A 16,928-nucleotide genomic window follows, 5' to 3' on the forward strand; every position below is an offset into this window, starting at 1 on the left:
GCTTGTGCGTGCCTGCATACCTGCCCTCAGAGAGGCTGCAACCAGAAAAACTGGTTTGGACAGTTTGAAACTGACAAAGGAAGGGTGTTTTTTTTTTTTTAATGTGTGTGTGTGGGGGGGGTTCCCCTTCCCCCCCTTTTTTCTCTCTCAAGTTCTTTTGTAAGTAATCTTATATCTTTTAAACTGTATTGTTGCTCTATCTTTCAGTACTCTGTCCCTCATTTTTTTTTCTTTTAGTCCGGTTTTAGTCTTTCCGTTCTTCCCAAATTTTCCACTTATTCCTCTTTTCTCCTGACTTTTGTGTGTGTGTGTGTGTGTGTGTGTGTGTGTGTGTTGGATTGTTTGTTTGTATGTTGCTTAGTTTTCTTTTAGGTGTATTATTATTTTTTTGCATTATTCTTACTTCTTTTTTTAATTTTATTTTAAGAATATCTTTGTATCCCTCCTCTTTCTGTACAGGTTTCTTAGTCCTGGCTGGTTATATTGTACTACCTGACAGGTTCCCACTGCTCTTTCCTCCACAGTGTATTGCTAATTTTCTATACTTCACTTGCTTTCCTTTGCCATACTACCCAAGCTCTATAACCCCCATTTAGACAGATCACATAGAGTCTATCATGTGAGTGTTGCTCTAATATTATTGTAAATAAGAGCTGTTCTATACAACAGTAATACTTCATAACACATCTCTCGGACCTTAGACCACCTTACAGGTGCCTGAATTCTATTACTCTATTTACTCACATGCTACACCCAGTTACTAACCTGTACTGTCACCTTACCTCAAATCTGACCACCCACAACCACACTGCTTTCTAGATATAACTCACAAGCCCCCTGTTCCCAACAAAAGACTTAACTTGTGTCCATCCTTTCCTAAAAGTGGCAAGCTGGGTCGAAGAGCAAAGTTAACTCTATACATAGCCTAAAGATTGTCTATTTCTTCTCTGCCAACTGTGTCTGTAAATAACATAAGATGATCTTCTTCTATCATAAACCATTTTGCCTCCCCCTCCAACTGATCACACATGCAGAATAAAGAAAGGAGTAGGTGGAAGCGGAGAACACCAAGATACCTGCAGGAGACTGCACCACTGAATTTCACAGGTATCCTACCACAGAAGTTCACACCATAAACCCAGGGAACCAGAACAGATCAATTTAAGAAGCTGAGGGCAACAAGAAGAGTATCACAAACAATGGGAAGACAAAGAAACAATCCCCAAATGAAAGAAAAGGAGGAAGCCTCAGAAAGAATGTTAGATGAAATAGAGGCAAATCAACTATCAGATATTGAATTCAAAGCACTGGTTATCAGGAAATTCAAAGAGCTTACAATGAGCTACCTGAAACTACAGGGGAGCTACAATGAACTCTCTGCAAACTATACCAACACGAANCACCACTTCTATTCAATATAGTATTGGAAGTTCTAACCACAGCAGTCAGACAAGAAAAGGAAATACAAGGCATCGAAATTGGAAAGGAGGAAACAAAACTGTCATTGTTTGCAGATGACATGATAGTGTACATGGAAAACCCTATAGCCTCTACCAAAAAACTGCTTGAACTAATAAATGAATTTGGCAAAACAGTGGGATACAAAGTCAACATCTAGAAATCAAAGGCATTTTTGTATATCAACAATGAAACAGCAGAAGCAGAAATCAAGAAAAAAATCCCATTCGATATAGCAAAAACAAAAATAAAATATCTGGGAATAAATCTAACCAAGGAGGTAAAAGACCTGTATGCAGAAAACTACACAACACCGAAGAAAGAAATCAAGGAAGACACAAACAAATGGAAACATATACCATGTTCATGGATTGGAAGAATTAACATCATCAAAATGTCCATACTACCCAAAGCAATTTACAGATTTAATGCAATACCTATTAAAGTGCCAATGGCATATTTCACAGACATAGAACAAACACTTCAAAAATTTATATGGAACCATAAAAGACCTCGAATATCAGCTGCAATTTTGAGAAAGAAGAACAAAGTAGGAGGGATTACAATACCTGATATTAAACTGTATTACAAGGCCACTGTAATCAAAACAGCCTGGTACTGGCATAAAAACAGGCACATGACTAATGGAATAGAACAGAGAGCCCAGAAATAAACCCAGCTCTCTACAGTCAATTAATATTCGACAAAGGGGACAGTAACATAAAATGGAGTAAAGATAGCCTCTTCAACGAATGGTGTTGGGAGAACTGGACAGCTACCTATAAAAAAATGAAACTCGAGCACCAACTTACACCATACACCAAAATAAATTCAAGGTGGATAAAAGTCTTAAATATAATCCGGGAAACCATTAAAACCCTAGAGGAGAACATTGGCAGGAAAATCTCAGATATTCCACACAGCAATATTTTTACTAATATGTCCCCTAGAGCAAGGGACATAAAGGAAAGAATAAACAAATGGGATCTCATCAAACTTAAAAGCTTCTGCATGGCTAAGGAAAACAGTATCAAGATAAAAAGAGAAGGAACAGTTTGGGAAAACATATTTGCCAATGACAACTCAGACAAAGGTTTAATCTCCAAAATATACAAAGAACTCACATGACTCCCGTCAAAAAAGATGAGCAACCCAATTAAAAAATGGGCAAAGGAGTTGAACAGACACTTCGCCAAGGAGGACATACAGAGGATCCAGAGACACATGAAAAGATGCTCGATATCACTAGCTATCAGAGAGATGCAAATGAAAAGCACAGTGAGATACCACTTAACACCAATCAGAATGGCTACCATAATCAAAGAAACAAACAAGTGTTGGAGAGGTTGTGGGGAAAAGGGGACTCTAGTTCACTGTTGGTGGGATTGCAGACTGGTACAACCACTATGGAAAACAGTATGGAACTTTCCAAGAAAACTAAAAATGGATGTGCCTTTTGACCCAGCAATTCCACTGTTAGGAGTATATCCTATGAACCCTGAAGCACCTATCCAAAAGAACCTATGCACCCCGATGTTCATAGCAGCACAATTTACGATAGCCAAGAGTTGGAAGCAACCTAGATGCCCATCGGTCAATGGCTGGATCAAAAAACTATGGTACATTTACACAATGGAATTCTATGCTGCAGAAAGAAAGAAGGAGCTCCTACCCTTTGCAACATCATGGATGGAACTGGAAAGCATTATGCTGAGCGAAATAAGCCAGGCGGTGAAAGACAAATACCATATGATATCACCTTTAACAGGAATCTAAACAACAAAACAAACAAGCAAGCAAAATGTAACCAAAGACACTGAAATACAGAGCGTGCTGACAGGGTCCAGAGGGGAGAGGGGAGAGAATCACAGGGGAAAAGGGGAAGGACTCACATGAACAAGTATAAAGGACACATGGACAATAAATAACGTGGGGGGTGGAGATGGGAGGGAGGTGGGGAGCACTGGGGGGCGGGCAGGGCTGGGAATACAAGAAAGAAAACTAGAAATAAAAAAATAATGTATTTACGAAAAAGAAAATTTTCAAAGTAAAACATTTAGGCACTAAAAAATAAAAAATATAAAAGGAAAACTGGTCAAACAGTGCAATTAAACAAACAAACAACATGAAGAAAATGAAACGAAAAAAATACTAATAAAAGAAGTAAAAATAATACAAATAAACAATAAAATGTAAGTTCTATAGGATAGCAAAGTGAAATTTGTCTCAGTTTCTCAGATGTTGGTGTTAGCCTTGTGCTCCCTCCCTGGATCCGTCTCTGGACCTTTCACAGCTCCAGGTCTTGCTTTCTCACTTGCTTGGGGGGATTCAGGGGGGTGGGGTGGGGAGGTGGGGGGCCGGAAGAAGGGGGAGGAGAAAAAAAGCCTCCTGCTGACTTTAAACCTGCCAAGCAAATTCTGCCCATCTTCCTAGATGCAACAGGCAGAAAGGGACTAGGGTCCACTTTTCTCCCTTCCTGTGGTTTTATGAGGATGGAGACCAGGTCTGAACCGCAATATTTGCTGTTGCCCAGTCTCCAGCCCAGATTCTCTGTGCACTGCCTGCACTGCCGGGCCTCCCACCCTCCATCTGCACCAGGCCAGTGCCTTTAATTTACCACTTGTGTTGCCCATGAAGTGCATAGATTAGGGGCAACTCATACACCACCTTCTTCTCCCTCTTTGCTGGCCTGGGTGCTGCACACTCTCAAAGTCTCTTTAGGGCAGTTCAGCTCCCCAACTAAATTAAGTGTCTCTGGGGACTGCTAACTCCCTGAGCTTGGCTGCCCTCCACTGAATGGTCTGTGTGATGCACCACCTCTTCGCAAGCCAGCTGCTGCATGAGAGTTCCTTAAACAGTGGCTGAGAGCCTTTTTTGGAGTACAGTCCACTTGTTTAAGCTGGCCATTCTTAACAAGTACCGAGCTTTTCACATGGCCCAACTTTTAACCAGACTGGAGACTGTCTGGGTCAGGGTCTGACATGGCCCAGCACATCTCCCTTCCTCAGGTGTCACCTGGCTCCCCAATTTCTCTGGCAATGACCTAGCCTGCATCTGTATCCCCAGCTGGTGTACACAGCCTCTGTGTCTCCCACTTTGTCTTTATTCCCCTCAGCAACTTCAAGCATCCAGGTCTCTCCTTGTGCCTTGCCTTCTTCCCTGCTTTGGTAGGGGAGGGAGCTGCTGACCCGGCTCTCCTCCAAAGATCTTGCAGCTGCACCAACCATAACGGCAGGTGCCTGGCCAGGGGCCACAGGAGCCTTGGTCCCTGTGCAGGTGCCAGGGACCTTACTGTCCCAATGCAATCTCCTTACCATCTCTTTTTCAATGTCCTCTACAATTTTGGTCTCCAAACTTTATATAAGCTGGAATTCTGTTGGCTATTTACTCTGTTCCTCAAGATTAGCGAGGTGTTCTAGCTGGGTTCAGGGGGAAGTGGGCTCCGCTCCCACCTACTTTGCTGCCATTCGGCATGTGTTGTTAAAGACCAGTATTTTAAGAGGAGAGCTCACGATATTAGTCTTACTTGATGTAAATGTTGAAGTTAAATTAAAACACATCAATGCAAGAAGAATCCTCAGGAGAATGTGTTGCTTCTAGTGGGATGGAACAGATTTACCCTGCCTCACAGTAAACAGGTAGTAATTTATTGAGGTACTTACAACCAGTGGGAAGGTTGGGTGAATCTCAAGGGGATATTAGATTATTAAAAACCAGGTAGGTGGAATGGTCCAGCTGGCTTCTGGAGCCAATCTGGCAGTAACGACCATGACTGGATGCCTTCTGGGAGCTTGGAGCCTGATGAATCTGGTAGTATTGCTTTGTTCCTACTCTGCGTGTGGACGTGTTCACATACCTACAGTAAAACTTGAATCTTTACATCTCTTGGTGTTCTTTTTTAAAAATCCTCACCTGAGAATATGCTTATTGATTTTAAAGAGAGGGTAAGGGAGGTAGAGAGATGGAGAGAAACATTGATGGGAGAGAGAAATATTTATTGGTTGCTTCTTGTATGCCTGACCTGGGACTCAACCCATAATCTAGGCATGTGCCCTCATCAGAAATCAAATATGTGACATTTTGGATTATGGGACCATACTCCAAACAACTGAGCCACACTGGCCAGGGCTCTTGGTGTCCTTCTGTTTATCACTTTCACTTGCTGTGACAGCCACTTCAGTATGCTGAGCACTAAAACCCTGAGTGGGTGAGGGACTAGAATGTTGTGTTCTTTTTTGATGTCAATAGAATTACTCTTTAGTATAATGTTATGGCTAGTGCCTCTGTTGCTTTTAAACTATGGGTTAAGTAGTTATATGTATATTTCTTTCTAAAGAAAGAAATACATTTTAGGAGAACTCAAAATCTACATCTGATGAGCTTTGAGACCTTTGACTTTTATTAACAAAACAATAGGATGTTGTAACAGACACTGTCCATGTTTTAGTATGTGTCTTATATCTCTTTTATCATTTCCATGTACTCTTTCTCAGTTTCTTTAGGATTCTAATACACTCACCCACATTCACCACTCCCTCCTGGAGAACTGCAGCCACTTTATTGGCAGGTGCAAAGAATAGTCAGTACCAGTGAGTTTATCACACCTTGCTTATTAGCTTCTCCCCATTCCGGTCCTGCTTCCCTACTTCCTTAATGGTTTCTTCTCAGAGCATTCACCGAGTAAATTGCTNACAATAGGATGTTGTAACAGACACTGTCCATGTTTTAGTATGTGTCTTATATCTCTTATCATTTCCATGTACTCTTTCTCAGTTTCTTTGGGATTCTAATACACTCACCCACATTCACCACTCCCTCCTGGAGAACTGCAGCCACTTTATTGGCAGGTGCAAAGAATAGTCAGTACCAGGGAGTTTATCACACCTTGCTTATTAGCTTCTCCCCATTCCGGTCCTGCTTCCCTACTTCCTTAATGGTTTCTTCTCAGAGCATTCACCGAGTAAATTGCTTGCACAAGAATCCTCATCTCAAACTATGCTTCTGGAAAACCGTAAGGCGATGTATGCTTGGATCTTCACCATGACTTTGTGTGTTTCTGCTTTCTATCACTAGGGGGCGATACAATCACATTGCATGCCAAGAAAATGGAAAAACTGCTAGATAAGTATCAGCAAAACAAAATCAGGGGGAATAAAATCACAAAATAAAATCATAAGGTTTAAGAAGTAAAAACTAGATCCTAAATTTCAGAATTAATTATTTCCAAAATTTAATTCATGTTCCACATTATCATAGTCAGATTCTTTATAACTGGTGGTAATTTGCTATCCAAATCTAGTAAAACAAAACCCTTTTTTTTTTTTACATTTTCTCATTTCTAAAATAGTGAGCTAGTTACTTTAGTGAATCAGTTATTAAAAGCTTTTTCATTTCAGCACACTACTTCTATAAATGTCAGCAAGAGACGTGTAAGTTACATTTTCCAATTGATTGTTTCATTGCATTGCTTAGTTATACGAGACATCCCTTGTACGTCATGGCTTGATGACTCTTGGGCCCAGTGGTTCAGGGAAGACAACTGTTATAACCATCCTGATGAAGGCATTAACAGAATGTGGAAGGCCTCACAGAGAAATGCGAATGAATCCAAAAGCTATTACTGCGCCTCAGATGTTTGGCAGACTGGATACTGCTACCAATGACTGGACAGATGGGATTTTTTCTACTCTGTGGAGAAAAACATTAAAAGCTAAAAAAGGTACACATAAGCTATCCTTTGTGATCAATCTTTTTCCCAGCCAGTTTATTATTTACAGTATTTGCTTAGTTTTCTGTTTTAATTATTCGCAGGTGAAAACATATTCCTTATTTTAGATGGCCCTGTAGATGCCATTTGGATTGAGAACTTAAATTCTGTGTTGGATGACAATAAAACGCTCACATTAGCTAATGGGGATCGCATACCCATGTCCCCTAATTGTAAGCTTTTGTTTGAAGTCCACAATATTGAGAATGCCTCTCCTGCCACTGTTTCTCGAATGGGCATGGTCTACATCAGCAGCTCTGCCCTCAACTGGCGGCCAATATTAGAGGTGCGGTGAGAGACTTGCAGGTGCCTGTTCAGTGTCTTTCCGTATTTCACTTTCTTAATAAACAGAGACTGTTTCTTTGTTGCAGGCATGGTTGAAGAAGCGTACCACACAGGAAGCTTCTGTTTTCCAAACTCTGTATAATAAAATATTTGAAGATGCATATACATTTATGAAACTAAACCTCAATCCAAAAATGCAACTCCTAGAGTGCAACTATATTGTGCAAGTAAGATTTTTTTTTGTATATTCACTACTTAGATTTGAGGTTTTTTCCTACTCAGTTGCAGTTTAGAGGCATCTGAAATAAAAATTTATGTAGTCCATGGGCATCTTTTCATCATTTGGCTGCAAAGGCTCTGAGAAGTTGGATTCGTATTGAAGAGCCCATTCACGCTCTTACTGCCATGTCTCTTGTCGTTTTCACCTCCTTGGGAGCCGTTGTCAGGAGAAGAGAGTGAGGTGTCTTTCCCATCTTACAGCTTAGTGACCTTCCTGGAAAGTATGTCCAATAAAGAGAGTAGACAAAGTAAATAGAGCTTGAAGTTCTGGAGAAAAGTACAAAAAGGAGCTGATGGCATTCAGGAAAACTTGACAATGTTGACTATGCAAATTTAGTATCTAGTAGATAGGGAAACTATTCAACAATTCTTCAAGTAATTTATAGTACCTTTTTTCCACACTCAGTTTTTCTTACTAATCTTTGGAAAACAAATAACAACAGAACTAAGTATAGATTTTTAAGGGCTTCCTGATTCTAGCCCACAGGTGATCTCTTATCCATTTTAGTGCTGTGGTTCTTAGTGTAAGGGGCATCAGTCAGTGAGGGTGGGTGGGTAAGAAATAATGCATGAGGCTGAGGTAAATATTGGTAATAACTTTAAAATGTATAATGTACATGGAAATCTTATTTTGAAATAATTTTGTTTTGAAAGACTGAGGATGTCTTACTCTGCATATATTTCTTTTTGATGCCGAACAGAAGTTGGTACACTTTCTTAAAGGGGCAGCTAGTAAATATTTTAGGCGTTGCACAACTCTTTGCCTCAACCACTCAACTCTGCTGTTTATTGCAAAAGCTGCTGACACCAAGCATACGTGAATGTGACCTTGTTTTAGTAAAACTTTATTTGCCCAGTGTGTGGCTGGCCCTTGGGGCCACATTTTGCTGAGCCTTGCAAAATGTTAAAGAGAAATAAAATCTTTGATCTAGACAATTTGGAGTAACCAAATTTTAGAACCAGAACTGCCTTAGAAATTTTAGAACTGCCTTAGAAAACATTTAGTCTAGGCTTTTCACTTTTTGGATCAAAGAACCAAAACTCAGGTTAGTAGCATTAGCGTGGAGTAGGAACTAGCCCTCCAGATTCCCTGGGGAGTGGCCTTTCTGCCAGGCCCCACAGCCGTTCTGGGCAGGATGGCTCCTCTTCCGAATGGTGATGTTGTTGGACAGTGACGGAGCAATGTTTGCAGATACATTTGCTTTCTCTTTCCTTCCAAGTATACTATCATTTAATTTTTTTAATTTAAAACATTTAGCTATAAAAATTTATTCAATTGTCTTTTAAATATTTTCAGTCTCTCACTCTTCTGGAAGGTCTGATCCCCTCCAAAGAAGAAGGTGGTGTTTCGTGTGTTGAGCATCTTCATAAACTGTTTGTGTTTGGCCTGATGTGGAGTTTAGGAGCCCTTCTGGAACTGGAAAGCAGAGAGAAGCTTGAGGCCTTTATACGAAATCATGAAAGCAAGTTAGACTTACCAGAGATACCTAAAGACACAAATCAAACCATGTATGAGTTTTATGTTACTGATTATGGTAAGCAGAGTGACTTATACCTAAAATGAAAGGACATTTTTTAAATGGAAAAAATGTAAACTTCATGAACTCTTCTGTAGGGAAATATTAAACCAGTTGTGAATAACAATTTCTCATACATTTTTGAAGGGCATACATGGAAAGAGTAGTATAATTTTGCATATTGGCCATGATGGGAATTGGCATAGTGACTCTTGACTTCTCCTCCTCTTGGCATAAATAAGTTAGCAGTACCTCCTACACTAGCTACTTTCTAATGCTTGACAAGGAAAGGTAGCACTGTGGACAACACAGATTCTTCATGATGCAGGAACATATCAATCCCACAACTTCCTTACTGGAAATGTCACAATAACTAGAGAGCGAGCCAAACAGATGAGTTTGGCAGATGCGGCCTCACACATAGCGGATGTGGCCTCCCATGTGTGGTGGGGCCCAGCTCACCTCTCTCTAAGAGAAATGCCCTTGAGCTTGGTGCCTTTATCCAGAACTTCACTTTCAGTTCTTCTAAGTACCAGGGAAGAAAACTTATGCTTCCCAACAATTGTGTTTACCTCTGATTCTAAAATCCCCAAACAGCAAAGGTATTTTTTTTTAATGCACCAGCTCAAAAAAACAGGAGAGTAAATAGCACTAGCTGTGTTTTGAAAGCAAGAAAGCAGAAAGGTATGTGGCAGTTGGCTTAGCACACTGGACAAAGGTAAACCCTACACCAGCAGAGGGAAGATTCGAGGAGCAATGGTACATATCACAGAACCTTCAAAGGGCCCAGGCATTGGAAACTGGGCAAAGTGGAGCTAAAGACAAGAAGGCCACTCATGTGTCTGCTTCAGAAACACCTTTAGGGCCTCATTCCAAAGCCGCACTGCTGCATAGCTGCACCTACCCCACACTGGCCAAAGACTGAAGAATTACGAATTGTTTGGAAAGTGTAAAACGCAGGGTTGCCTGGATCTAGGGGACACTAGGCACATTTGAGGGTAGAGGAGTCATTTAAATATGAGCATTAAGTGAGTTTGTGTTTTAAAGGGCTTTTATAAAGAGACTCAAGTAAATGAATTTTTTAGCTGGCCATCTTTAACCAGAGTGATCAATGATTATACAGCATGCGATTAGATGCTGTTAAAGAATTAGAATGATAAAAGGGATGTCCAAGTCAAAGTGCAAACTAAAATTAAATGCGTCCTTCAGTGTAGGTATGAATTCTCGTAGAGTCCAGAGCCCAGAGCCCACTCACAGATGGTACTTTGAAAAGATCAATAAAATTGATAAATCTCTTACCAGAGACATTAGGGGGGAAAAGAAAAGACATAAGTCACCATTGTCCAGAATGAAAGAGGGAACATCACTACAGATCCTGCAGACATTTTTAAGAAAGAAATGAATATTAGAAATAACATGATTAAAACTTAATTTGACAAAGTAGGTGAAATGGGAAAATTCCTTGAAAGATACAAATTGCCAAACATCAAGAAGAAATACTCTAAATATCCCTATAGGTACTTAAAAATTGAATTTGTAGTTAAAAAACCTTTTTACAAAGAAAACTGTAGGCTCAGATGACTTCATTGGTGAATTCTATCAAATATTTAAGGAAGAAGTAATATCAATTCTACATAAACTCTTCCAAAATATATAAGAAGGAAACTCTTGCCACCTCATTTTATAAGGGCAGTGTTACCTGATACCACAACCAGAAAAAGACATTGCAAAGATCACTGACACAAATTTCTTAATAAAATTTTAACAGTAAATTCAACAGTATATTAAAAAGGATAATACAGGGTCCGGCGGAAGCAGGCCAGGTCCTCAGATTGATGTTTCTCTCCCTGTCTTTCTTCCTCCCTTCCCCTCTCTAAATAAATAAATAAAATCTTCAGAAACAACCATAATGGGATATTTAGCCACTAGAATGGTTAAAATTAAAAAGAATACCAAACATTGGTGAGAATGTGCAGTTGGAACTCTCATGCACTACATGATGATACAGTCGCTTTGGAAAAACAGTTTGGGAGTTTCTTAAAAGTTAAACATACACTTATCATATGACTTGATTATTTTGCAAGGAAACCTGAAATTGAGGTTATTGTTCCAATGATGAATGTTGCTTTGTTACCTTCAAAAGTTATCCTCTCCTCCCTTTCAATGGGTCTGTGTACACAGTGACTTTTTTGGTGCAATTCCTGATCACAGCAAAATCTTTTTGAAGACATCTAACATAAACTCAACAGTGCAACAACCACCATGCAAGCAACTTAAATGGCAACAGTATGAATAGCTCTGACCAAGTCAGTCTAACCAACAGTGATTGTAAGGCATCATTCAAGAGATGCTAAGATGTAAATAAAAGTTTTTCTTAGAATTGATGAAATGTGGTAATAATAATTATCATTACAATAATACCAATCAGTAAATTACTAGTTACTGTAAGTCAGAGTGTAAGGACTCTATGGCACTAGTTTTAGGGCCAGATTTATTTTCCCATTTTTCATGGCAGACATCCTTGGGCAGTGACCAGTCATCCCTTGTCAGTTCTCCGCATCCTTTCAGGTGATGTGGCTTTCCCACGAGATCCTAAACAAGCCATCGGGCTCACCGCCAGGTGATCTGGATTGCATTTCAGGCCAGATCTCTCTGGATGAATGATTCAGCAATCAAAAACTGAAAACTTTGTAAGGAGTCAAAATATAAATTTAATTATCAGTGCCACAGGTATTAGATAAGCAGATATTAGATATTACAGAAGATGGTAGTCTATATAAGCAGTTAGGTTAACATGTTTTAGGAAAGTGTTTAAAATGTTTTGTGATTCTGTTGGTTGTTTATAGCACTTGCATTTTTGTATTCTGATTACTTTCGAGGAATGTTGTTTTATTAAGATTGGTTTTACTTGTTGTATAGGTGACTGGGAGCACTGGAATAAGAAAGTTCAGCCTTATTTTTACCCAACTGACAGTATTCCAGAGTATTCATCAATTTTGGTTCCAAATGTTGACAATATTAGAACAAATTTTTTGATAGACACCATTGCAAAACAAAATAAAGTAAGTCCGATAGTGCCTTAGATGACTGCAAAGCATTCCTTTTCCTATGCTACAGATAGAAGAATTGAATTCCAGCACATTGGGCTGGAGGCAGTGGGAGAAACACGTTTGGGAAATAAACCCCAGGTCCCAGGGTGCACGTCCACCCAGTATCCCCTGAAGTGCCAACTCCCGGCTTGCTGAGGAGAGTGGGTGTCTGCTTACAGTCCTTCACGCCCCGGTGGTCACGTGTTCACCCATACTCCCCGCACTTTTACAGCATGCTTCTTACTTTTGAGTCTTTAACTCAACTGCGATATGTTTTTGTGAGGGTGTAATCCTAAAAAATAAGTTGTATTTTATGGAACAAAAGAATGGCCACTAGAACCATAAGATATTTAAAACTGAATGTGTTATAACTTTCGACATGCTTATGTGATGGTTACAGGCTGTTTTGCTCACCGGGGAGCAGGGGACTGCAAAAACGGTAATGATTAAGGCCTATCTGAAAAAATACAATCCCGAAGTGCAGTTGTCCAAAAGTCTGAACTTTTCATCTGCCACGGAACCAATGATGTTTCAGGTAAAACCCATCATGTCCTGTAGTAATCAGTGTATTAAGTGCATGTTTTAAGTCGTGGCTATGATAAAATGTGTATGCATATAAAACATTCATATATATATATGTATATAATGCTTTCTCATATATATATGAAAATAACATCAAAATAAGGGGTGTGGCAGTTGGCATTCAGCTGTTTAACCTCCCCAAGGCTGAGATTAAAGCCAAATCCATATACCATATTTGCATTAATAGTGTAATGTTTATTAATAGCCTAAAATTTGGATTAATAGCCTAAAATTGAGGTTGAGGCTGAACTTTTGAGTATATTTCTTTTAACATGAATTAATGATTAACATCATAACGTATTTTGTTAATTCACAATACATATTTTAATAATGGTATTTACATACGTTATGTAAATTATATTCTACTCTGGGAAATACGCTCATCATTTTTAGAAATGTGGCTTGGGATCTAATGCCTAAGACAAACCATTTCTTTTTCTCTAGAGAACAATTGAAAGCTATGTGGATAAGCGAATGGGAAGCACATATGGGCCACCAGGAGGCAGAAAAATGACTGTGTTTATTGATGATATTAATATGCCCATCATTAATGAGTGGGGAGATCAGGTATGACTAAAATAGCTCCTATAGATTGTATTTAACCAGTACTTTGGTCATATGTAAAAATGTCAAATCATCTTCATCTTACTAAACCTGGTAACATCTGTTGGACTTTTTTGACTTCTCCGTGCCCCAAGGTTTTAGCCTTGCTCTCTTACCTCTTCCTCTACTTACTCTCCTTTGATTTAGAAAACACTTGTTTTTTATAACTCTGTCACATATCACTGTCCTAGTCATGGTCATCTTCAATCCCAGAGTCATTCCCCATTAGGGAACCTCACTGATGCCGCTAGAATCCTGCGTGGGGATCCTGGGATCCCCAGCACTTCTCTCCTTCCTCCATGCACTCCCTCATCAGCATCCTCTACCTGGAGCTGCCAGGACCCCTCCCATCCCGCCCTTTATCCTGGTTTACCTCAGACACCATTGGGTGGCCAGGACCCCAAGTCTGTGTTCAGCCTAAGAATAACCCCCAGACAACTCTGCTCGGCCCTTCTCTGATCTCCTCTCTTACTTCCCCACTCCTTTCTGTGTGCCCCTGGAAGCCATAGTTAATCCACAAAATTCTCTGTAAATTTGACTTCTCTGAACTTTCCCTTCACCTGGTGCTGTAGTGGAAACCCAGGACACTGCTTTCCCTGCAGACTTCTCCTGTTGAACCCTTGGGCCTGAAGGTGAGGAGGGTGTCCTTGTTTCTCAATGCCCTCTGCCTTCAGATATCACCCCTCCTTCCCTGAAGATTTCTGTTCCTGGATCAGTGTTACTCTCTCCAGTACTGTCCCTGTCATCAGGACTGAGCTGTGTGGGTGTGCAAACTGTGGACTCACACTTCAAAGAGTCCTGCATGTGACTTAATGCTCTGTTGTCACCATCTTGGGATTCTTGATAATTTTTGAAAAAGGAGCCTTGTATTTTCATTTTGCCCTAGGTCCTACAAATTATGCAATCTTCTGTCATAATTCTTAGTGATGCCAGTACGTGCATACATGATCTTGGCCTCTAAGTTCCCTGACCCAGCCTCCTCCAGTGATCATGCCTTCCATCCTGGCTGAGGGACTCGTTCATGCAGTCATGCCCTACACAGTGTCGTTATCAGTGTGACTCCTTCAGCATCTCAATTTCAAGCATTTCATTCTCTGATTACCAAGTCCACTCTTGCAGCTCATTCCCTCTGCTGCCCAGACTCCAAATTGACCTGCTATCCATTTTTCCTGTCATCATTAAACTATCCCCATTTTCTCTCATTTCTTCACTTCTTTTTCCAGCAAAAGTTCCATGATCCATCACTACAATCACTGAAACATACACCCTCTGCACATTGGCTTAACCACGTTGAAGCCTTGGTGAAATTTGCTGTCTACTCTCCATACACCTGCACCTACGCAGCTAGACTTGGCTGGAGAAAAACACATCTGGTTTCCCTTTAAAATCATGATCACGCATCTCAGCTGAGTTCTTAATGCTGCCAAACAATCATGCTGCGTCTCATATTTTATCTTTGTCCTGTCTATTCCTGTGCCACATTTCCGCTGTAGTGGGCTCATGCTCTGGGAAATGACTGTTTCATACCTTTTTCTTTTTCCAGACCTCCAACACCTCCATTTCCACACTCTCAAACGAACATAGCCGTGTTGCAGCTTTCTCTCTGCTTCTCTGAGTAAATTGATTTCCCCTTTTGTTTATTATCTACATACTGTACTTACTTTCCATGTTCTAGAGGTTACCCTACATCCCACATACACAGATAATCAAAAATAAAGGTAACCAAACCTTTAACTCTCATTTTGTATGTCCAATGACATTGGAATGCTTCAATTTCCTTCACCTTTCTCCTGAGTTCTCATTTTATTGTTGACATATATTTTAAATCTATAACTCTCTTTCAAAATAAAATTTCCATGATGCATTATTTTTACTGTTTTATATATTCACTCTTCATTTGCATTACCCACATATTTAACACTTTCTTTGCTGTTGTTCTTGTGTCTTGAGCCTTCCTTCTGGTATTATGTTTCTTCTACTTTTAGAACTTTCTTCGGAGAAGGTCTTTTAATGACTAATGCTTAGTTTTTGTTTGTTTGCAAAAGTGTTTATTTCACCTTTTTTATTTGAAAGACATTGTTGCTGAATGTAAATATCTAGGTGGGCAGTTATTTTTTTCATTGTGTTGAATATATTATTTCTGTCTTCTGTTTTCTTTGCTGCTGTTAAGTAGCCAACTGTCACTTAAGCATTGCACCTCTGTGGTTAACCTGCCTTTTTCACTTGCTGCTTTTAAGACTTTCTCTTTGCCTTACTTTACTTTATTTTTTCTTTTTTAAACAATGCTCCTTTATGCAGATTTAATTGTATTATTTTGCTTGGGATTCACTGGGACTCATGAATCTGCTTGGTCTCTTTTATTAGTTCGGGAAAATTTCTAACCCTTATCTCTTCAAATATTGCTTCTGCCTCACCTTCTTTCTTCTCTTCTCAAATCCCAGATGTACCAATATTAGACTTTCTTCTATCCCGGGGTGTCCGACTTGTGGTCTGCAGGCCGCATGTGGCCCAGGATGGCTATGAATGCAGCCCAACACAAAATTGTAAATTTAACATTGTGTGAAGTTTTTTGTGTGTGTGATTATGGGTCATAGTGTATTTAATGTTTGGCCCAAGACAACTCTTCTTCCAGTGTGAGTGTGGCACAGAGACGCCAAAAAATTGGACATCCCTATTGCCCTCTACATTTCTATAACACTGTTCTGTACATTCAAAACATTTTTTCTCTAATGCTTAGAGAAAAAAATTTCCCCTCTCTTCCACTTCAGTAGTTTTCTTCTTGGCTTTGTCCAATCTATTGTCAAATTATTTATTGAGTTTAATTTTAGTTACTAGTTATTTCATTCTCATTTCTTTCAAAAATGCCATTTTTAATAATTTCCTTTTCTTTGCATGTATGTTGAAATTTGTTGCCTATTTCTTTAAACATTTTCAGCACAGTTGGTTTAATTTCTGTGTCTCTTAATTCCAGCATGTGAAGTTTGTGTGGGTCTGTTTCTCCTCTCTATGATTCGAATAGTTCTTTTTTAGGTCCGAATTCTCATTTTCTATATGTATCATTGGCTTCTTGCTAGGTCATTGCCCTTGAAAAATTATCTGTGGCTGTTTCTTGAAGCCTGGGATGGATACATTCAACCAGACAGGTTTTGAGTATTCTTTTGCCAGATCCTTAAGAGCTTACTCAAGAATTAGAGCACGGTTAAGATTTGAACATCTCTGGCCCACTCAGGCCGTGTATACTGAAGGTAAAATCTATGCAGCTGTCATTCTGAAGCCACAGCCTCCCAGGGAAAGGTTTTTATTCCTTTTTCTTCCCCTTTTCTCTCCCATTCAGCAGGGTTCCAGGGC

The 16,928-nt window shown here is 39.7% G+C and overlaps 1 protein-coding gene across 1 annotated transcript in view; it reads left to right on the plus strand.

Moving 5' to 3' along the window:
* Window positions 1-16,928, plus strand: part of DNAH8 (dynein axonemal heavy chain 8) — a 303,075-nt gene that overhangs the window by 138,162 nt on the left and 147,985 nt on the right. The window contains exons 47-53 of the mRNA XM_037051914.1: window positions 6,931-7,177; window positions 7,270-7,511; window positions 7,597-7,737; window positions 9,087-9,324; window positions 12,226-12,368; window positions 12,796-12,930; window positions 13,422-13,544. Coding sequence (XP_036907809.1) covers window positions 6,931-7,177; window positions 7,270-7,511; window positions 7,597-7,737; window positions 9,087-9,324; window positions 12,226-12,368; window positions 12,796-12,930; window positions 13,422-13,544 — 1,269 coding nt within the window. The remainder of the gene's footprint in view (window positions 1-6,930; window positions 7,178-7,269; window positions 7,512-7,596; window positions 7,738-9,086; window positions 9,325-12,225; window positions 12,369-12,795; window positions 12,931-13,421; window positions 13,545-16,928) is intronic.

This window comes from Sturnira hondurensis, unplaced genomic scaffold (assembly GCF_014824575.4).
Source record: "Sturnira hondurensis isolate 20B ecotype Veracruz unplaced genomic scaffold, ASM1482457v3 Scaffold0000880, whole genome shotgun sequence".
NCBI lineage: Eukaryota > Metazoa > Chordata > Mammalia > Chiroptera > Phyllostomidae > Sturnira > Sturnira hondurensis.